The following is a 23,432-nucleotide window of genomic DNA, read 5'->3' as shown; positions in this document are numbered from 1 at the left end:
AATCGCTCAATTTCCCGCACAGTTCTATGGCGTGCGAGGAAAAATTAGACAATGTAATCGCTAGAGAACCTTCGCAACCTTTGCGCAGGACCATCGTGGAGCATAGAATTGCTCCCTAAGAGTCTTTAGAAACATAGGGCCACCATTGTGCAATGTACTGTACTTTTTTCTCTTTTGAATGGTTTAAGTCAGTAGTGTTTTATTCAGTAAGGACCGCAGTACAAGAAAGCAGTTTCTGTTTTACATTTATTAAAGGCCAACACATTCAGACAGTTTAAATACAGGATCCTGGAAGAGGTGGTGACTGCAGTCCTGACGCCACAGCATGCAGGCGAGGTCAGAGCTCGCCCAACCCAGCTACCTGCAGGGGGAGAGAGAGAGGATTAACCAGAGACATAACGTACGCGGCTGTCAGACAAAGGCCAGCAAAGGACTGAGATTCTGTACAGAGACATCTGACCAAACTCATAGGTGGAAACAAAACATAGAACCTTGCTTTATAATGGAAACCCCTTTACAACTTATGCAAACATCTGCTATAAATTAACTATTGGTGGCAAAAGGTGCCCTGCCAGTGTATAACGTATATACCTGATTTAAACTCCATAGTTGGTGAAAATGGCGTAAATCAACCTTCAACATATTGGTATAAATTAACCCTTTCATTGCCATAATTCTGGTGAAACTTCATCAATATATTTATTGACAGATTATTTCCCATATAAAAGGCATAGGTTTGCATGGTGTTCCGTAGGCTTAGATGTCATCGGCATGCTCTATCAATATAGACACAGAGGCTCTATGTTCTCAAAGGCGCCCACAAGTGATAACCAAACTTAATGACAAACTTGGATGCAGCACGACTAACATTGCGGCTGGTAAGTCAGTTATTGGGAATTAGATGTACGCATTTACGTTCTGCGTAAGCTCACCAATATGCCTCCGTATACAGAACGCAGTGTAAGTGTGGAATACAGTAAGTGCCTGTGTAAACGTCAGAGATGCAACCCAATGAGACTTGGACACTTCACAGAAGTGGTCTCCTTTGTAGGTATCTGTGGCCTGGCGCAAAGATGCATAATAGCGAGGATGCAAGCAACACTACCTGCCTCTTCCGATTGGCTGCTTGTGTATGGTCTTCCTTCATTAGAACTGTGGCAATATTAAGTTGTAGAATGTATCTGGGAGGGTTAGCATTAGGGGTTAGGCACTTTTAGTTTGAGAGTGCGGGAAAGGGTAAAGGTTAGGCTTAGGCATCAGGGAGGGAGGGTTAGAGAAGGAAGAGGGGGAGGGTTAGGATACCCAACGACATGTGTCGGTATCCAAACCCTCTCAGGATGTCGGTGTCGGGATTTTGACTGTATACATTTATAACTAACACAGGACTCTTTAAATGTTTGATTTTGCCTGATAATAACAAGCAGTGCAAGTGCCAAGCTCCGGCTATAGGGGGAATTGAACCCCTTTGTGCGAGATCGGTACAGGACAATTTCTTTATTTTTTTTAAGAAAAGCATCAACAAATCACTTGCATTGTATGCCTGTGATGATCAGAGCTAGATCAGCTGACATATGTGAAAGGACAACGGCCATACTTACAATGAACGGAGAGATTGACAGGTGTATTTCATTCATACACATCCTTTTTATCTGCAATGTAATCTACTATCTCCTGTGGGGTCATGAGCTTTTCACCATGAGCATCTGGAATCTCAAAACCTGCATGGAAGAAGTCAGGTGCGTTACATTTATATCATATAGGGGGTGCATCAGATACTACAATTTTCTTGCACAGGATCTTCACATTACAACTCTGATATAGGTTTATTTTTTTTGCAATATATTTTTAATAAGTCTTGAAACAGACAAAATCAAAGCAAGATGCCCATAAGTATAATAGAACAGAGTGTTTAAGCTGCAGTACCACCATATCTTGGCACCCGGTAACGATCATTTGGCCTGTAAGATGCTAAAGACAGATCCACAAAATCCACCAGCTGGCCAACACACAGAATTCCCCTTTGTACCCATTCCCAAAAAGCAGTATTTGAGATGCCTGGAGGGAATTTGGGGTTGTCAAACAGTGGTGTTAGCCAAAGTAGGGCCGATAGTAGGATGTGAAATTACATGGGACATTGGACTTTCAAGGAAATAGCCAAATGGTAATGGGGAGAGAGTCACCCTCCAGCTTAACCCACTGTTTGGCATCCACTGTTCTCGTCCAGTCCATGACCCGACAGAGCATAATAGCATCGTAGTATGTGGGAGTTGAAAGCCCCTCCATGTGTTTGCACCTGAACAGTGCAGCGTGTTTAAAGTGAGGTCTCCTACCCCCAATACAAAGTCCATCACCAGGTTATGCAAGTCTCTCATCCACTGTTTAGGGTCATGAATGGGAAAGGGTTTGTAGTAAATAAACTCTTGGGAGGATATTTATTTTCAATATACTAACTCTGGCCAACCAAGATGCGCCAGTTTCTTAGCTCAGACCGCAGTGTTTGGAGTAGGGGCCTAAATTGGTCATTGAAAAGAAGGGATGGGTTCCTGTTTAAGGTGATCCTGAGATATTTAAGACTAGAATGGTGCCATGAAAAGGTAAGAGACTCTTTGAGCATATCTACAGAATGGAATGGGAAGGCACCGTCAAGTTTACAGCTATTGATTTGGAGTAATTCACGTTAAGATCACACAAGCGACTGAATTTCTGAAATTCATCCATCAGGTTAGGGACCAAGATGACTGGGTTGGATAAAATCGCCAGTAGGTCATCTGCGAATAAAGCCAACTTATATTCATCTCCTCCAATTCTGAAACCCGAGACATTAGGATTGGATCTAATAAAGAAAGTAAAGGCTCCCTTACATAATACGAAATTGAGAGGTGAAAGAGGGACAACTGATATTTTGGGGACCTTGCCCCTTCCACCATCTCTCAGTCTGAAGCTTCTTGCTACCTCCATTGCCTTCCTCACATCCTGACACCGCCCCCGTCCTTAGTGACATCAGTAATCTCCTGATATCCTCTGTGCTGCTGGGAATCCTGCTCCTTGTACTCTATAACTCTCAGCATGCGACTTCCTGCTACCTCCACTCCCCTCCTCACATGTCACTGCCCGTCACATGCAGTCATGTCCTCACTAACATATCAATAGCCTCCTGATGCTGTATACCCCTGTGCAACTGGGGGACCCTGCTCCTCCCACTATATAACTGTCTGTGGCTTCTTGCTGCCTCCATTCCTCTCCTCACATCACGTCACTACCCCTGTCACATGCAGCCCTCTCCTCACTGACACATCACTCATCTCCTGATATACTCTGTGCTGCTGGGGACCCTGCTTCTTCCACTATATAACTCTGTCTGTGACTTCCTGCTGCCTCCATTCCCCTCCTCATATCATGTCACTACCCGTCACATGCAGCCCTCTCCTCACTAACACATCACTCATCCCCTGATATACTCTGTGCTGCTGGGGACCCTGCTCCTTCCACTATATAACTCTCAGTCTGGGACTTCCTGCTGCCTCCATTCCTCTCCTCACATCATGTCACATGCAGCCCTGTCCTCACTGACACATCACTTATCTCCTGGCTCCTTCCACTATATAATGCTCAGCCTGTGTCTTCTGGTTGTCTCTGGTCCCCCCCTCATATCATGGCCCTGCCCCATTCAGTCTGAGTGTCATTAATGGAGTTGGGTATATGTCGACAGCATCATATCTACATTGACCATGTAGACAGTGATGAAATGTTGACATATCATCCCTGGTGGCCCAGCGGTAACTTACCTGCTCCAGATGGCTGCAGCGACGGCTTCCAGGTCCTGGCGGTCACGTGATCAGACGCCCAATCTTCTGATATTCGGGTATTTCTCCCCTATCCCTTCCTCTAGTGCCTAACCTTAACCCCACCCCCCATAGCCTCACCATAACCCTAATGTAGACATTTCACACATTGTTGACATGTTGCCTGGTGACTTTTACTATGTTGACATAACTGTGACATTCATTATCATTGTCTGTCTTTTGACTACATCCCCACTGATGGACCAATTGTAAAAAGGGTGAAGAGTCCTATTACTGGCAAGAAAATAATGGTTTTTAACAGCGCCAGTCTTACTATCGCATCGAGCTATACACCAAGAAGCCTGATTGTTGTCCCCATAGAGCTGGCCAATGCCGAGAATATAAAAAAAACAACCTATGAAGTGGGGAAAATTTTAACTTTTTCGCAGCGAAAAATAGTTTGTGCTAAAAGTTTTGTTAGCTCAGAACTGGCACCAACAGCAGGCGAGGGTGAACCATGCCCAGTTATACCTAGCATACTATCCTGGGCTGAAGTTCTCTTTCCTCCTCTACAGTGAAGTTGGGCAACTGAAGTAGTGTGTATTTATTTTAGGTCATCTTATATATAAAATTCAGTGTCTGTCCGGTTATGCATTAATACACCCCTGCGCCGATTGGGATGAAACCAAAGCTAGATTGTCCATTTGGATCCTGGCCAGGTTTTAGGGGGTTGAGGTCCCAGTCGGACCTCCTGTTGGTGTACGTTGGGCAGGACTTTGACCTGGGTAGCCTGTTCTGTGCCTTCCACTGGATGTTTTTAGATGAAAACTTCAGAGGGGTGGCAATTGGTCCAGGATGCCTAAAGGAGTGGTTGGGGTCCCGGGCAGACCTCACAGCGGAGTGCGCCGGGCAGACCTTTCCTCATGGGTGTGTTGGAAGAGCTGCTAATTATTTTTAAAATGTTGACAGTTACATCCAACTCATTAATAACGTGAAGATTTAAATCCGGGCAACGCCGGGTACTTCAGCTAGTATGTTATATATCAGAGACTTTTTCAAGAAGCCATGGCAAAAATTATCTCCAGAGAAGAACAGACAAATTTGGGAAACCCATTATCAAAGGAGCAAGAATGAGAATACAAAACAAAAAAATATTAATAAAACCGCATCACTATAATAGGGGACACATTCGCAACCTAGCTCCACTGTGTCCCGCTGTTCTATCCCCACCAAGCAGCACAGGGAACATGCAGGAGATGATGCTCTGCCCTTAGCTAAGTAGTAACTAGCATAGTGCGCAGACGTCAATGTGTTAGGGCAGAGGTAGGGAACCTGTGACTGTTCAGCGGTTATGGAATTACAGTACCAGTGCTGATTTAAGGAGTAGAGTAATGGCAGCTTTCAGAGTACTTGGTCTGGAAGCGTCCATTAAGCAACGTCCAGCACTCCAGCAGGATAGCACTAGCGAGCAGAGCAAGCGGATTGTTGTAATTAAACGACGGTGGATGACTGCCCTTCTTCAGTTACAAGGTGATGGAGTTTTGTGGAGTACACTCTGCGCAGATGTTCTAGGTAATGAAACGCCGTCAGAGCCTAATAAATCTTGATGCCAGAGACTTTCAATTTAATTGAACTAATTTTCCCCACCTGCAGCCGGTACTGTGGGAAATTGTGCTCTATGCTGGCTGCACTGCCTGCCTCCGTGCACATGTTTACCAATGCTTGCGCACACTGCGGTCTCCTAGCAACCCATGTGTAGGCGAGGGGGGTGAGCGAGATCAGGGCACGCATAGAAAACATGTCACCTCAGCTGAGAAAGTCCTAGTGACACAGATTATCGAAAATAACTATTGCTAAAGGGAACGCAGTAGTGACTGAAAACAAATTGCAATGATTAAACAAGCTTTCTGCAGAACAACAAATATAATTAGGTGAAATGTTTCTGCTCTGTAAAACTGCTGTGCAGCGCTCCTCTGCAATGTAGTCTGAAGCCAATTTAGATGCCTCAGGCTCCAAGGGGGGTGAGCGCTGCCTTACTGTGTCCATCATACGTGAGGACTGTGACTGAGGCATTAGACTGTAGGGGCTTCTAAAACAGACAAGTCGTGATGTTTCCCATAGCAACCAATCAGCTTCTGTCGATCATTTTTTAGGATGCAAAACAGAAATGATTGCTGGAATCGGATAGGTTGCCATGGGTAACGCCACCACTTCTCTGTTTTAGAAGCTTTAGTAAACCTACCCCTAAACATTAACGTTACAATTGTGTGTTCAGAGCTGGCGCCTGCATTGCTTAAAAGCTGGTCTCAAAGCCGATGACACCAACATGTGGTGGGGGATATTGGGTATGGGGTCAGAGGAACTAATAGGTTCCATCCCCATCTAGACACTTCCCAATATATATAAAAAAAAAAAAAAAACACTAGTAAATATATTTACTACCCTTTTTTTTTTATTTACCAGCAACAGGCCAGGGACTGTATTGGACCGACCTGAATTACGGGAGAGGGGGTATTGTCTGCTAGACTGAAGGATGAATGGAGATGGGTATAGAAGCGACGACATTGCAGGTGGGCACTCAGAGCATGTGGCACCAGTGGTCTCCTCAGCGGGGCAGATCAAGGCCACATGAGGGATGAAAACAGGCCGTTTGTGCTGCACTGAGGTCTGCTCTCAGTGTAAAATGTATAACGTACAGATGTGTCCTTACACATCTTTGCTGTAGTTGCGCCAAATAGCCCCCCTCGGTGTGTTAGGTCCAGTGAGACTCTGCTAGCGCCAGGGGGCTTTTTGGGCAAAAATGCATCTAAGTTGCAAAGGGATGCGAAAAGGACGCACCAGGAGACTGCGGATTAATTTGATATGTGACACCTGTATGTTGGTGTGTGACTGAGTGTGTATACGAAGTGGTATAATATAGCGGCCGCAGCTTTTCTCATTCCACGTTCCGTTGTGGTTCATATACAGACTCAGGTGCACACAGATATACAAGTGTTGCATAGCGAATGAATCAGCACAGTCTGCTGGCGTGTCTTTGGCGCATCAGACGTATTTTCAGCAAAAAAAATAAAAAAAAGATGCCCGGCGCTAACAGTTGCACGGGACCTGGAGGCTCACTCACGCCAGGCAAGTCACACGGCATGGCGTATTGCGGCTAGGTGTACGAGTACACATCTGTGCATGGAAGAAGCAGGAGAAGAAAACTAAAGGGATCCAAGAGAGTATTTCCCAATCATCTACGGGACCAGTGTCTTCCTCAGGCTGTCGGCTCTCACACTGCACAATGGGAAGTAGTTACTTTGTCAATCGTGATCTGTCGACAAATATATTAGATCAATTTGCGCTAATCCAAAGTGAATAAAAAGTGTATATAAAAAAATATACATATATAGTCAGGAGGTCAAATATATATATTTATTTTAATTAATTTATCCATCTAATATAATGCGCACCAAAGATGATATCCATCTAAAATACAACCGGCTGTATAACCTAAATGCAAGAGTATATCATATAATACTTTATAGCTTAAATGCATAAAAACAAAAACGACAGATGTAAATGCACAACTTTGATTATAATAATAACCCCATGGCAATGTTTCTGATGTGATTAATTGAAATTATACCGTATATTAAAAAGTCTTCGTCCAGAGAAATGTACCAGCTTATCGCTCCTGGTTCAATAAGACAAGCAAAGTGAAGCAAATCACTAGTCACCGCTCTCAGGGTAAGATAACCACCAAAGTCCTGTGTAGTTCACGTGTACAGTAATCCTGGGTGTCCACCGTGATGTCATCTGTGGCTGGGCAGCTGTAACCACAAACTGCCCTAACGTCCCACTGCCGAATGCTGCTTGGGTTATAAGCACTGATATCCTCTGTGAGTGCTGGAAACCTCTATGTCTGTCGTTGTAATTCCTGCACCGTTCACCTGATTTGGATGTAAGTACCCTCAAATTAAATCTGAGTCTGCAGTTGAAGCACATCTTGTTTGTTTCTTTTCAAAGCCATTGTGGTGGTGAAGAGAGGCCAAAATATGAATAAATATATATATATATATATATATTTTTTTTTTTTAATTCATTTATCTGACCTCCCGACTATATGTGTATTGTTTCCTATACACTTTGGATAAGCGCAAATTGATTCAATATATTTTTGATTACAGTTACACCATATTGATTGGTGGTAGATGTGTCCTCACAAACACGCATATCTATTTGCTGCTGACTATTTATAAATGTATGTGGTTCTGAGTTTCACATTAGCTACCATTCTATTTTAATATTTAGCACCCGTACCCTGTTTTTGATCTGTCGACAGCATATCGACGGGACGTTGCCAACACTGTACTAACCTTACTTAACTGGCTAATGTTTTTGTAAAAAATGTCCCCAAAAGTGTCAAATTTTTTTTTTTGCAAATTATGTAAGTAAGACCTATTTAAGTCTTATTTAACATATTGTTTTTAACAAAAATGTAAAGTCACTTTAAATAGGTATTGATTACATAGTGTAATAATAATTTATTTATTTATTTTTAAATGACCATGTTTGGGAACATTTATAGTAAAAATACTTTATAGTAGAAAAACAAACAAAAAAACCTGATGTATAATATATATTTTATATGTGTGTGGCTATAGATAGATATATATCTATCTCTCTTCACTCTAGGTCCAGCGGCAGGCAGGGCGCCGGACCTAGAGTAAGGGCACTTCTGTACGTACGGGGCATGACCATTGAAAAGGGGCATGTCTTTATGACGCATCCCCTCTTCGCCACTCTTGGGGTGTGCCCAGCACTTCCGGACAAGCTGGTCAGCCTCCAAATGCCGTGGTCACTGAATGGATGCCGGGTGCATGCACACGGCATCCATTCACCGACGGTGACTGCTGCTCTGCCGTTTTCCCCACCCCCAGGACACTGCGGCACGCGGGTGGAGGACAGAACTCGCAAGCTGTTTCAGCAGGGCGCCGCGCTGGAGGGCAGGGTGCGGCACCCAGCTGAAACGCTATATACACATATATACACACACGTCGGATCTCCAATTCCATTATCCGAAATATTCCAAAAAACTGAATATTTCGGATCTGCCATGACATTATCTGGCGTCATTAAGGCATTGTCCAATGACTGCCGGCGTGGGATTGGTTTTGCAGCCACTCTATCACCGGCTACTTCTCCTCCAAAGCGCCGCAGCACCTATGTGGATGTCGCTAGAACCTCCCACACCCCTGCCGGACACCCCCACACAGTGCCGCCAGAACCCACCTCCACCCACACCTCGCAACGGAAGCCACTGTATCCACATCATAGACACCGCCAGAAACCACGCACCCCCACCTATGCAGCCGGACCTGCAGATATTCTAAATACTGAAAGGAATCCCATATCTGAAATACACCTGGTCCCCAGCATTTTTTATATAGGAGACTCGACCTGTACATACCTACATTTATATCTCCACACACAACACTGTATGAGTGCTTTTTGCAGAGGTGACAAAGGCGGAGCTGAAGCCGGGGCAGGGCCATCGTCGGTACAGCCATCGGTGGTACACAAACCATCTACGGTGAACCATTGATGGTATGCACACCCTCGATGGCCACCTCTGCTGCGGGCACACCAGGCCAATCAAAAATGGGGGTGGGGCTTAGTGGCTGCCGCGGTGGGGGAGGGGGTGTTAAGCCCTGTCCTGCCACTAAAAAAACCCCCCAAACAATCAAACATTGGCGCCTGCTCATCCATCGATGGCAGAGAACCATTGGTTCTCTGCCATCAGTAGTTCACATTGACCAACCATCGATGTTTTGAAAATGTCGACGGCCATCCCTATGGAATAGAGAAAGGCAGCCACGCCGGAGGAGGAGGGGGTGCCATCGGGCTGCGTGGGCCAGGACAGAGCAGAAGCCGCTGCTACCAGGAGCCACCCGCGGCTATTGCTTCTATAGTTGTCACAGACAGCCAGAGCAGGAGCCGCGGCTACTGCTCCTATAGGAGTCACAGCCGTGCCGAGGAAGGAGGGGGGTTAGGTTAGGGTACCGCCAGCTGCCCGAGCCGGGAACACAGCAGGGCATCTGCGCCAGGAGGGGGGGGGGTTACGTAGGCTGCCGGTCACAGTGATTGGGAGACACAGCACCAGTAGCCGCGGCTAGAAGGAGCCGCAGCTGCTGTTTCTATTGAAGACCAGGCTGCCTGCAGTCGCAACAGGAGGTGTCCCTCTGGGTGCCCGATCACCGTGGCCAGCAGTGATCGGGACACACTGGAGGGGAATCAGAGGGTGCAGAGGGACCAGCAGGTCCCTCTGATATAAGCGGCTGCGGGAAGATTAGCTTCCACCAGCCGCCTACTGGGCATTTCTGACTGGTTGCGTTAGATGCGCCCATGTCACGGTAAGACCAGTCTCGTGTGGTCGCATCTGATATGACCATGCCAGGCAAGTGGTTAAAGCATTGTAATGGTGTTGGCATTATAACATTAAACGTGAAAATAAAGCATAATTTTTAAAGTTATAATGTTGACACAAATAGAATTCCTTAAATAACGTTAGAACAGTGTCGGCACTCTCCTGGCGATATAATGCTGCTGACATACTGGCTGTCAACAGCATCAACATTGACACAATGTATGTAGCGTTACTATCCTCTACTCTATCTAAGTAGTCCTGGGTGTTCCAAACAGAACAGTCCTCAGTGTACCCCCCTTTAACTATATTGAAACACCATTGCTTTCAGGTATGTGAGTCCAGACTAAAGTTACTATATATATATATATATATATATATATATATATATATTATGAGTTTGTTTCCATATATATATATTTTGTTTCCATTTTCTATATACCGTCACGAGACGACTCTTGGAGAGGCATGAAAAGAGGAACAAGGATCATTACTACTTACCATTTGGTGAAACATCATTAATGTTGTTAAATATGGTTTGTTTTTATCTATGATAATATTGTGATAGCGATTTAGATTATATAGCCACACTTTCTTTGCATACTTACAATGTATGTAGCGTTACAGCTAGGCTGTTTTAGCGGGGTGCCACACCCTGCCAGATTTCACAAGGGCAGAATGCCCTGCTAAAACAACATGCCGGGTGCCGTCCCCACCCGCGAGCCAAATAGATGCGCGCGGCATCTATTCACAGAGAGGGAGAGCTTGGGGTCAGCCTGGCATGGCTGTAAGTGCAGAACACAGGCACCCTCTTCTCATGGCCACGCTGCATTTTCGGGTCAGGCGCGCTCTAGAGTGCCCTCTCTACGGTCCAGCGCCCTGCCCTGCACTGGACCTAAAGTGAACACTAGTATGTGTCCCAGCAGAACATATCGCACCAGGGCGGAAGAGCAAAGCCAACCAGCCTCTTGCATGTACGAAAACAAGAGATATGGTAAGAACTTACCTTTGTTATCTCTGTTTCTACGAAGTCCATAGGGTCCACAGGCTTGACCTTGGGGTATAGGTTGGGAACCAACTCCGGGCACCACGCAGTTAAAGCTTTTAGCTCCCAGGATGCACTTGGGTCCACTCTCCCTATAACCCCACCCCCAAGCCAGAGGCTCCTCAGTTTGTAAGTAGCCAAAGGCCGGAGGAGGAGAGAAAAAGAGAGAAAACTGGAGCACTCAATAACCATACTCACAGAAATGGGAGACGGAAAACTGGTGACCAGCCACACAGCCCATATGAAGCCAGGTGCGTCAGGACGGGCGCCCTGTGGACCCTATGGACTTCGTAGAAACAGATAACAAAGGTAAGTTCTTACCATATCTCTTGTTTTCTACTTCAGGGTCCATAGGGGGTCCACAGGGTTGACCTTGGGGATGTCCCAAAGCAGTTCATCCAAGGGTGGGGACGCTCCTGTGCTGAGTGGAGAATCGGTCGCCAAAAAAGAAGCATCCTGAGAGGCAAAGGAAACCAATGCCTAGAACCTTAAAAAAGGTGTGGACAGAAGACCACGTGGTCACCTAGTAAGGCAAAACAGCCGAGGCGCCACAGTGAGCCGCCCACGAGGGTTACATGGCCCGAGAAAAAACAAGCCTCAACGACAGAAAGGCCTACCCATGGGTAGGCCCCTGAGAAAGACATACGAGGCCATCCAGCCGACATTTGATTATAGGCCGGCCATCCTTTCCTGTGAAAACCAGAAACCGCAGACCACCAATAAGGAGTCAGATTTCCGTAAGGAACTTGAACGGATCACATAAATCCAAAGAGGCCGGACCACAGTCAATGAGGCCACACCAACCGAGAGAACTGGGGACTGAATGGTCGTACCATAAGTTCCAGAAGAATATTGAACCTAAAAACCACTGTAAGAAGAAACACAGGGCGAGAGCTCCAGAAGAGGGAGCCACATGAGAACGCTCCCAATTCAGACACTCTCCTGATTGATAGAAACACCCTGAGAGAAAGAGAGCCGAAACAATAGACCATGTAATGGCTATCACAACCAGCGGTTCCATTGACTGTCCCCGGAGGGAACGAAGAACCACTACTAACTCCCAAGGAGTCCATAGGGAGGACAAATGGAGGCATAATCCAGAAAACACTCCAAAGGATGAACTGGATACCAGAGTGGAGCAATTCCATATCTTAACCATACTGACAGTGTAGAGATCCGCACTGTCAGGAAGGCCAGGCCGAGGGTGAAACCCAAGCCAGCCGGAAGGAATGCCAGAATGTCTGGAGATCCTGGACACCGGAGGATCAAATCGACAGGTACAATACCATAAGAATTATGGCTGCCACAGTTTGTGGTAGGTCCCAGCAAAAGCTGATCTATATGCTCTAATCATTCCAACGATGACAAAGACAAACGACCCAGGTCCAAGGCAAAACCAAGGACCCCGAGACAACAGGTCCGGGCAGTGAAGCATCAGGAATGGAGTATCGATGGAGAGACTCCGAAAATCCAAGTACCCCTGACATCTGGGGCAATTAGGAGCCACCTGCAGGAAAGCATCTCCATCTCGATTGAAACACTTCCCTCGAGGAAGAAAGGAGACCGGAGAACACAGGTACGCAAAGTGGAAGGACCACTTCACCGACACAGAGGCACTGAAAGTTGCTTCAGAATCCAGAGAGCTGGACTGTAACACCATAGTGTGATAAAGTCAAAAGGCCATGAGAGTCACCTCAGGGGCCCCCCCTGCTCACCAGGAGATGAAACCTCTCTTGGGGAAGAGACTAGTCCCCGGGATGCACGTCGTGACGGCTGAGGACTCCCGCTTCCCAATGGAGAGCTCCTGAAATGAACGCTGCCGAGATGGTCGGGAGGAGACCCTCGGACTATGTCCGAATGTGTGACATACCTATCATTGCCACCCAACGAACAGTGTTGCTAAAAAGGAAGCCACTGTCCTGACCCTGTCGGACTGAACCTTTTCAGGTTCACCGGGAAACAAGAGTTATGCCAGAGTGAATGCCCAAGACAGACTAAAGTTCCAACAAGTTAATTGACAGGGTGGAATCGACAGACGTCCAACTGCACTGAAATGGATGCGAACCAGACACTGTCCATAGCAAAGAATACCCTGGAAGAGATGACCATAGCCACCCGGAAAGGGACCGACTTGCCTCCGGAGAGAGCACATCGTTTGAACAGTAATCAGACAGAAAAAACTTGTTCCATCTGGAGATAAGCCAATTATGGAAAGGCCTGGAATAGAACTGAGCCCATTCCACCCTTCCAAAGGCAGACACTGAATATTTGACCATGCATCCCCGTGTGTAAAGACATATGTCGACTGCGTAGACATCCATGTACTCCTAATGGAAGAGTGGAGACTCCGTCTTACGCCAGAAGAATTCTCAGATTCTTAAAATCCAGCAGGGCTCCTAGATGAAGAATACCCAGAGAGGGATGCAGTGAGGACTTATTCCCCGTTGATTAAACGTCTGCAACCTGAAGAAGCCACGGTCATCCTGACCTGGCTGTAAAGTACCCCGGTGATCCTGCTAAGAGTAGGAGGCCGTCCAGGTACAGGAGCATTGGGATATTACTGAACAGGAAAACTGTCAGAAAATCCAAAACGCTGGTAAACCCCTGTGGGGCTGAGGACAGTCCCAACAGGCAGAGTCTGAAAAATTGTAAGTGTTGCTGTGATACAGCAAACCTCAGTCCATGCTGAGGAAAGGTCTCTGTAAGTACCCGTAGGCATGCGTCCTGTATATCCAGTGATACCATAAAGTCCCCAGGTTCCAAACATAGTATGATGGAGCATAGGGATTGCCTCCTGAGCCCAGTTAGCTTTAGGAACTGGTTCAGGGAATTGAGACAGAGAATAGGCCAAAGAGGACCATTCAGCCACCGCACCGGAAAGAAAGCAGAACAACCAGTCCCACGCTGAGAAAGTGGGGATGGCCCAATTAGCTCCGCTTACCGCAACCACTGTATAGCTTTCTGGATTTGTAAGGCCCTGTTCGGGTCTGAATAAGAGCCCGCGTAACATCACATGTAAAGAGGCCGCCTGAGCAAAGAGAGGGCGTACCCTCCTACCCACGTAGCCGCGGCAACTTGACACTAGTACCGGGCTAACTGAGAAAATCGCTATCTCCCAGTGGGATGCCTGTCTCGTCAGGCTGAAGATATATCCATAGGTTCAGAAGCGGGATCGGCTGGCAGTCCAGGCCTGCTCGGTACTGGATATGTCGGCCCTTGTAGAGGCCGACAGTCTATGAAAAAACAGACTTTTAGAGGACAAAAAGACTTAACAGACTTAGTCTGAGACCTTGTAGTGGGCATAGCTGAAGGCGGTAAACTTGTCGTTAGTAATACTGCCAATGTTACTACAATCTTGTCAAGGTCAGGACCAAACAAGATCTACCCTATAGATGGTATCTGCACCTCTGCATTCCCAGAGCGCAGCCATAGGGTATGACGGAGGATACAGTCGCAGCCGGAACTCTGAAAGTTAGGAGACTGGTATCCAATATAGGAATTTCCACCTATGACAACTGCATATATTACGTGAGTGACCAAATACATCTGAACCCCAGACGTGTTGGAGGGGAAAAAACATTACAAATGCATCAGCTCAGTATGCAATAGTATTAACCAACCATACTATAGCCATGGTAGGATGGGTGTACCAACCCCTGAAAGCGAACATACTGATTTCAGGCAGAGTTACCACCTACGGATCCGAAGAATCCGACCACGCAGGAATGGGAGGCGTAGTAACGTCTGTAATGAGACGAGTAACACGCCCATCCACCCCAGGAGGGGCTCGTGATGACCCTCAGGGAATTTGGGACAGGAGGCCAAACACTGTTGTAATACCTCGTATCTGGCAACAGCCAGAGTCCCGCCATGCGATCCACCCGCTAGTCAGCAACAGGGAACCCGAAGGCATGTAAGACTGAGGGTGTATGATACAGGTGCAGGTCAACATTCACTAACCAGAATGGACCCGCTACCAGCCCTAAAGCAGGGATAATAAAACCTGAAATAGGCTTCCCCCCGTGTAAGGGCCCAAAATAGTATCCAGTACACGGCAGAGCCAACTGGGAAGTAACCACAGGGCGTCAACCACGCCAATTTGCGTTTCGTAGAAAACGACATCCACCCAGGGTGACTGTGGTAATCCCTGCAAGGGGAATGACAGACTATTGTGGCACCAGGGGGAATTCATATACTGCGAAAAACCCCTGCAGGGAGCGGTAGTCTGTGTCACAGGGGAAGAGTGCAAGAAACTGCAAGATACCCTGAGATGAAAAGGGCAGTATGGTGAAGTAACCCCCAGGTGAGGTACAACAATGAGGCCTGCCCGGCGATCCGCAATTGAGAGGATCCCGAGAAAACAAACCGCCCAAGAGGGTCGTGAAAGAGGCCGGCACCAGATGACGCCACATACAGAACCCTTTATGAGTTAAATCCTCCGCACTAACACCTGCAGCACATGGCTTGCAGGATAGTAAAAATGGGTGCAGTATAACGCTCTATCTCCTGGTCAGACATATCTGACCAAGCTTGGCGGAAATATCAAGCAGCGCTATACTGGTCCTGACTGATGCTATAATTAGCTGCAGGGACCCATTTTCTGCGTATGCAACACACAGTTCCACCCAAAATATGGCAACGTGCAGCACGCAACAGTATGTGACAAACCTCCCAAATATTAACGAGTATATACATGTGAGGTCTCAGAACCACCCTAAGTACAGCTGTATTAGGGCAGATTGTAAAGAAAAGGGATAGATATACACTGACAGGTGAAAGAATAAAGTACAGACAGTCAGCACTAGCATAAGTCACATACCATGCAGATATATACATAAACATGTCATACAATATACTGCACTATGTCACTGCATTCAACTTACCCAGATTCAGTGTCTGGGAAGGCTACAGCGCTGTGTACACTGACCTGATGGTGAGGTACGCAGGGGGACTGGACTTACTGCCATTTCCGGAGATTTCTGCTGCACCACAGAGAAATGGCCGCTGGAGACCTCAGAAGAAGCGTGGCCCGCGGAGGAAGCAGCTCAGCGACGCCAGACTATGGTTACTGAAAGGCGTGCTGAGCTGAGGGGAGGAGCCGCTGTAACAGGGAAGGCTGCCTCCCCTGGCCGGCTATTAACCCCCGGGACGCCGGCTCCCTGTGCCGATCGCTAAGTCCCTGGTGGTCTAGTGGACACACGGGGTATGGGTGGCCCACCGCCACTGCCGGCGCATCCGGTCTGTCCCCAGAGACCGGAGGCACAGGACTGCATTTCAAATGCGCGGATCACCCCAAGCGGTGACCCGCGCCTTACCTGCTTCCCGTGGATCCGGCAGCAGTCCTGGGTGCCCACAGAGTCTGGCTAGTACAGACTCTGGGGTCCCGCGTCTCAGCGCCAGCGGGGTGACGGAGCGGCAGCTTAGACATCCTATGGACAGTCCGACGCTGCCGCTCTGAAGAGTCCAAAGTAAAAATAAAAACTTTGTCCTTAGAAAAAAAGAAAGCTTAGGGGCTGCTAGTCAGCTCCCCCTGCGCTAACGGTGACCCGACTCCGGCCGGACACCAACTTAAACTGAGGTGCCTCTGGCTTGGGGGTGGGGTTATAGGGAGAGTGGACCCAAGTGCATCCTGGGAGCTAAAAAGCTTTAACTGAGTGGTGCCCAGATTTGGTTCCCAACCTATACCCCAAGGTCAACCCTGTGGACCCCCTATGGACCCTGAAGTAGAAAACACTTAAACCCTATAAATGAAGTGGCGTGTAAAGAATTGACCGGCAATGGCATGCCTGAGCTGGAGGAAATGAATAAATGGTCATGTGCGTTGTGTGGAAGTCAAAAAGCACAGAACAATTACTAATAACCCAAAATGGGATGCAGTAATAGCCATAGTTCCAGCTTTTATACAAGACTCGGGCAGGTCAGGCATCAGGAGAGCATTTGGGGTGCCCGGGCATCATACTTCCTATCCATTAATATAGGCCCAATACTACTTCTTGGTGTCCAGCATCACAAGTGAAGGAGATGAGCTGAGGATAATGGCTTCTAAGTTAGGAAGTTATGTCATAATACTGTGAATATGTGAATGCTATATATGTAGTATCACTGAACAAAACCACTGCCCCACACAAACCAATGGCCATCAGGGTTCAGCTAATTTACGTATTTATGGGGTATGTATTTTGAAGGTAAAACAAATAATTTACGGGAGAACGCTTGACCATGTTTACCTGCAGAAGACGAAAGGGGGGGGGGGGGGACACTGAAATAAATCCTGCTTTCACCTTCAGCAAGTCACGTGTATGGCACCACACTAAGGGCCTGATTCAGAGCCGAACGCAAAGCCGATATTTACGCAGTTTAGCGATGATCAGTAATCTGCGCATGCGTCTGAGTTACAGTGTGCATACATCAAGGTACATTACCGAAGATGCTCGCAGCGACTTTTTACTCGCAGTGTGAGCGACTGTCAGGGAGCGCTTGTGGGAGGTAACTGAGAATAGCAGCACAAAAGGCCGGCATGTCGCGATCGTTTTTGGGGCATGTCAATCCTGTGCTTGTGATCCCATATGCAATAAAAATGGCTCCGGCACCTCAGTACATGCGCCCATTCTACGCGACCATAGGGTTACTAAGAAGGTCGATTATCAAATGATCTGCAATCAATGCTGTAGCTTTGTATGCAGCCACTTCGATTAGCAATGCCACCTGTGGGCATCTCTAAAAAAAATCCCTGCATCTGCGACATCGGCATATTCTCGCCGAGTAAACTGGCAGATGCCGTGGCATGATTAGTATACATCTCTGAGTCTAAGTATAGTAAATTACTCTGTATTGCAGGTAGAACAACTAGCACTGGACCCACTCTAGAGGAAGGGAATGGGGGGCTCACTGGGACAGAGGGTCCACATCCTCCGGAAGCAGCGCGGACATGAATCAGTGGATTGATCAGCAAAAAATGTTAAACCTGTACCAAATACATTTCTTCACAAAATGAAATGCAGTGGCTAATTATTTATCAGACATGATTTATTCCTGCTGACCTGTTATTACGGTACGTAAAAGGGCAAAACCCTGTTAAACCAGCACAGAGCAAATCTGCTCATTAGCACCGTAACAAGCAGTAATACTATGTATGTCTCCCATGCATGGAACAACCAGCTGTGAAAACCTTGCTGACATCTAACAAAACAAGTTGTGAGAGTTTGCCCTCTAGTGGCGAGAGACTAATAGTGCATTGTAGCATGTGACAAGAACGGGGCTATGCTGTTATTAGCAGAAAAGGACATGAATCTAGTTGCTCTTCCATGTATTTTACATAGCAGCAGGCTGTCATCTTCTATATCCATAAATACAGTTCTTGCTCTGAATCACCGGAGCACGTTGTCACCATAAGCCTGGCATCCACAAAAAGTTCAAGGGCAATATGGCCGTTCGATGTCCCTCGATGTTACAGATATTTAAGGCAGGTATGAGACATCGTATGCACAAGAAGGCAGCGGTGGGCGTCTTTATTGCCGGGTAGACTTTGTAACTAGTAGCATATTTTCGCAGCGGTCATCGCATCAGCGTCCATCTCTGCATCAGGTCCATCCTTTTTATACGGAACACCCCCCACACAGCAGCAGCTTTTCCCCCAATCCAACTTCCCAGCTCACAATACTTTATACTCTTTACAAGCCAAAAAAAAAAGATAAGTCATCCATAAAACGCTCAGGAGTTAATATAAGCATTAGTTTTGCAGTCCTGCTTTCTTTTTCCAATTACTACAAAATATTACGACTCTGGGGGATAGAAGAGTTTACAAGCACAGGCCTCCTTAGCCTGAAGCCAGCCCTACACAGAACACCACACAGCAGACGTACCGAAAATAAATTGTCCGCTAGACTTCATGCTCATCTGGAAATTCTACATTGTTTAAATATATTACGGTGTGTTCTGGATCAAGTTCACAACTCTACTCCTTTGTTTTCTAGGTTTTAGCAATTGAGTTGCCAAACCAGAGAATTATATGAAAGGCAGGGTAATCTAGGTGCCGTGTATCTGAATTTACTGAGAGAACTGGACAAATCTAGACATTACTCTGGGATGTAGCAATAAAGCAGACGTACAAGTTCGACTCCTCATCTGTAAATACCATAGTTGATCCAGAGGAAGGCAAAAAGGAGAAACATATCCTATAATAATCCTATAGCATGGACCAATTTTCCATCCCGTCTTAGAATTTTCTGGAATCTGCCAAAAATAATTTGTGCGGGCGTACGCGCTGTTTTTCCAACCCTTCCGGCTATCATGGGTGGTCTCATGGCCTTACACTGAACAGGTTGTCCCAGGATTTTATATAGGACATTAATATATTTACGCACGATCATTAAATCCCTCTTACTTTTAATTATATAAATAAAAATGGGACAGGATCCGCTCTTATCCAAAAGCTACTTAACCCATCTAGTTAACCCTCTGTGCGCCCTCGTTGCATTGAAATCCAATACAGTTGTATATTTTAATAATCTCATTGAATTAGTATTTGTTTCTCTACAACTATAGTATTGCTTTGCTAACCCATAGATCCCCGTGCCCTTCCCAGTACATTATATGGGAAAACCATAGCAGTTCATATAAATAAATTGCTCTAAACACTCGATCTTGTATATGCATGATGGGGCAGATACTAGATTCATTCCTGCACCTGGCTCTCATTCATTATGGAACCCATAAGCTGTCCAAGCTCTGTGCACCTACAGTCGGGCGGCCTCTACGTGTGCGATAGACCATGCACTTTCCAGGGCACCAGCTGCAGTCACACAGATGTTTGCTACGTTGTAGTTAGGTGGGGAGTGCTTGCTTACCAAATTCGTCCTCCATTGCCATGATTATCTCAACTTGGTCCAAACTATCCAATCCCAGGTCTTTCATGAAGTGAGAGTCGATTGAGAGCTTGAAGAGAGAGTAACAAAAGTATGTGTCAGAAAACGGCCGACCACTCACATGAGAGGACAAAAAACAAACAAAAAGGCCAATCTAATGTCGGAGATTGAATGACGCAAAGTTGCAGTGTGTGCAGGCTCACTGTGCCTCTACAAGAGCCCTGCACAGCAATCAGTCTCACATAATGGAATTCCATCTCAACAATGTCAGTAGCTTTCTAATGCCAATGGCTAAACCACCAGCAGATGGCGCAACAGAAGTGAGAATGGGCATGTAACCAGGGGTCCATATGAGCTCTAACCGTGAAAACATCGCAGCTGAAGATGCTGTTAGATACACTATGATAAAGTATCTAACCAATTCAAAACCTGCCAAAAAATTACCCTTTGAGCAAATTAGGTTTCATCATGTTAACCTATATTTCAATAGTTAATATTTCTTCTAAATACAAACCTTTAACAGTTGGGGGAAACGCAATGATTAGTGAATTGTCAAAACAGAGATATTCTGCCACAGGATTTAAACCAGGCTGGTATTGTCTATTCACACACAACCCCCCCATAAAAAAAAAAAAATCACTTTAAGGGCTCTATTTACTACAATCCGCATTGGTAATGCAGATTGTAGTGTGATATTACCGAGTGAACTCGCATTGCGAATTCAGGCAATATCACAGGGATTTACTACAAATCCCTTGCAGGGACAGAGCTTGCGATAAAGCTCTGTCCCTGCTAATTCCCTTCGGAGCCTTACCACGGTATTTTCGCAAAAAATACCGTGATTAAGTGCCCGTGCATGCGCCGACCGTTCGCCGCAGCTACCCCCCTCCGGCGCTAAGCCCCACAGCCCGCGATCGCGGACCCCCCCCCCCCCCCTCCCCTACTTACACTTACCTGCATGCTCCGGGCCTCCGGTGATGTTCTCCATTCCTCCGGTTAGGTGATCTCCCATACTGCACTGGGGCCCGATCACCTGATGACCGGGCAGCAGTGCACTGTGGGAGACCAGCTGACCGGAGGGGAGTCATCACCGGTCCCTGGAGTGAGGTAAGAATTTTTTTTTTTACAGTAATCAGCTTGCGGTCTGTTTAGACCACACAGCTGATTACAGGGACCGACTCCCGGCTCTGCTCTCCCCGTTAGAGCAGGGCAGGAGGCCGGTAACCGGGGGAGACCCTGGATAACGCCACCTCCAGGTGGCGTTATTATCGCAGGGCTTTCCCCGGTATTTTTTTCACATTTATTTTTAGTAACTATGGTCAGATCACATTTCCCATTATAGTTATGGGAAATGCGATCTGCTTACTAAAAATAAGTGATAATTAGGGGTTGGAGTAGAATTTTACGAATTCTACTCCAATTGCCCTGTAATAACTATAGGTGATACTAAAATAATGTGAAAAGGGTGTGAAAACACCCTTTTTCACATTATTTTAGTAAAAATAATGTTGATAAATAGAGCCCTATATCTTGTAGCAAAAGTCATGGATTGTGACAATTGGCTGTTCAATACATTTTACCCAGTGACTGGACAATATCCACTTTAATTCACCTCCATATAACCTAACTTGCGTAAGGTTTTTGAGAGGTCAGCACTTCCTCTTATTAAAGAATTGATACTTGGCGCCCTGTAGAGGTCACTAGCGCTCTGCATGCTGAAAAGTTAACAATACAGATAAATGCTGTCAGATATATACACAGAAACCTTTTTGAAAAGGAAAAAAAAAAAAAACATAATATTTTCAGATTCCGGTACGTGGCAGTGTCCCCAATGTGCTAGTTCTCAAAATGCTCTACTGCAAAGAGCATATTCATGAACACAAAAAAACAAAAAACTATTACATAGTTATTAATGTAGGCAGCCATGATTAAAAATATATATCAGTGATCGCAGTCAGCGAGCAAAAATGTGGGTCCCGGTGAGACCTTACTTTAAAAAAATTGGAGTCCTATTTCTGGGTCCCATGTCAGTGCCAGTAGCACATAAAAACGCTCTAGAACGCATATTTTGCACAGAAAATGACATGGGAAGAAGAGAACAGGGGGCACAGGGGTGGGAGGGGAGAGTACACGGGAGAGCAGAAGGGGTAAGAGGGGGCACAGGAGAGCAGAAGGGGTACAGACATGGGGAGAGGGTAACAGGGGGCACAGAGGTGGCCCCTCAAGTACTAACATGCACCTCAAGCCCCTCCTCATTCAGCCATTATTATATCACACACTTTATATCAATACTGAGCATAACCTCCAACTTTAACTTTTTGGTTAGATCTGTAGGCCATGACCAGAGAGGTAAAGTGATCTACCACAGCAGGGTTAGACAACCCGTGCTTACCACCATGTACTAGAATCCCAGCATGCCCTGCCACTGTGCAGTAGCTGGGGATAATGGGATGCATAAACATGCCCTATGGCAAGGCAGTGGTTAATCACCAAGCGCCCACAAACAAAGTGACCCTCATCACCAGCTCAACTCCTCCGACCCAAATGTGGTTTCTAAGCCGGGGCACTGGTTATGTGTCCAGCCAGGATTGCCCACATATAACTCCTGTATTCACAATGCATTCCCGGAACCACTTGTGGAAAGGAAAAGATGCTCTTTAAGTGACATCTTAATTTGCTTCCATTCTCCTGCAGCATATCGCACCCCAAGCTGGTATCTGGGAGAGAACGGAGACAGGGAACCAGGAGCGTGCTGATGATCCCGGGTTGGTAGCAAACTACTTATTGGTCACAGCCTGCGAGTCACAAGCAGAAAAAAACTTGTTAGAGCTGGCAAGATCCACTGCGCACTGCGGGTCCAGAGAGGGGCCGGCTGTACTCACTGATGGCGGCCCTACCCACCCTGCCGTGGCCACGTACCTTCTGTGTGGCAGCTGGAGGACAGGATGCATGGTGCGCTGCTGCACGCACATCCAGGCATGGCTCTGGATGCTGGGCTAAGCCGGGTATCACCTAGAAACAGAGCCCATGGGCGGGAGGAAGATCAGCCCGAGCCTCCCATTACTGCAAAAAGCACACACCGCTCCAACAACTCTAAAGGCCCCCATACATCAGAGATGGATTGCAGCAATCGTACAATTTGCAATCGATTGTGTATAAAAATCTGCAATGTATGGGCTTCACAGATCGCAGATTGCAAGCAAAAAGTGATTAAACAATTCCAATCAGATTGTCCAACATGTTGGATTTCACAGATCGATTGGGGCTGTAAATTGCTAGTGTATGGACATGATCAGCAGATTTGCAGACCGTTTCTAGCAAAATGATGGGCCTTT

The 23,432-nt window shown here is 46.6% G+C and overlaps 1 protein-coding gene across 1 annotated transcript in view; it reads right to left on the bottom strand.

Annotated features, from left to right (window-relative positions):
• Positions 1-229: 229 nt before the first annotated feature.
• Positions 230-23,432, bottom strand: part of NDUFAB1 (NADH:ubiquinone oxidoreductase subunit AB1) — a 35,081-nt gene continuing 11,878 nt past the window's right edge. Inside the window, exons 3-5 of the mRNA XM_088448206.1 lie at positions 20,080-20,167; positions 1,599-1,718; positions 230-361 (exon numbers count right to left, since the gene is read on the bottom strand). Coding sequence (XP_088304332.1) covers positions 1,627-1,718; positions 20,080-20,167 — 180 coding nt within the window. The 3' untranslated portion in view covers positions 230-361; positions 1,599-1,626. The remainder of the gene's footprint in view (positions 362-1,598; positions 1,719-20,079; positions 20,168-23,432) is intronic.

Source organism: Taudactylus pleione, unplaced genomic scaffold (genome assembly GCF_031769625.1).
Source record: "Taudactylus pleione unplaced genomic scaffold, aTauple2 ptg000451l, whole genome shotgun sequence".
Lineage (NCBI taxonomy): Eukaryota > Metazoa > Chordata > Amphibia > Anura > Myobatrachidae > Taudactylus > Taudactylus pleione.
This window is presented reverse-complemented; position numbering and strand designations above follow the sequence as displayed.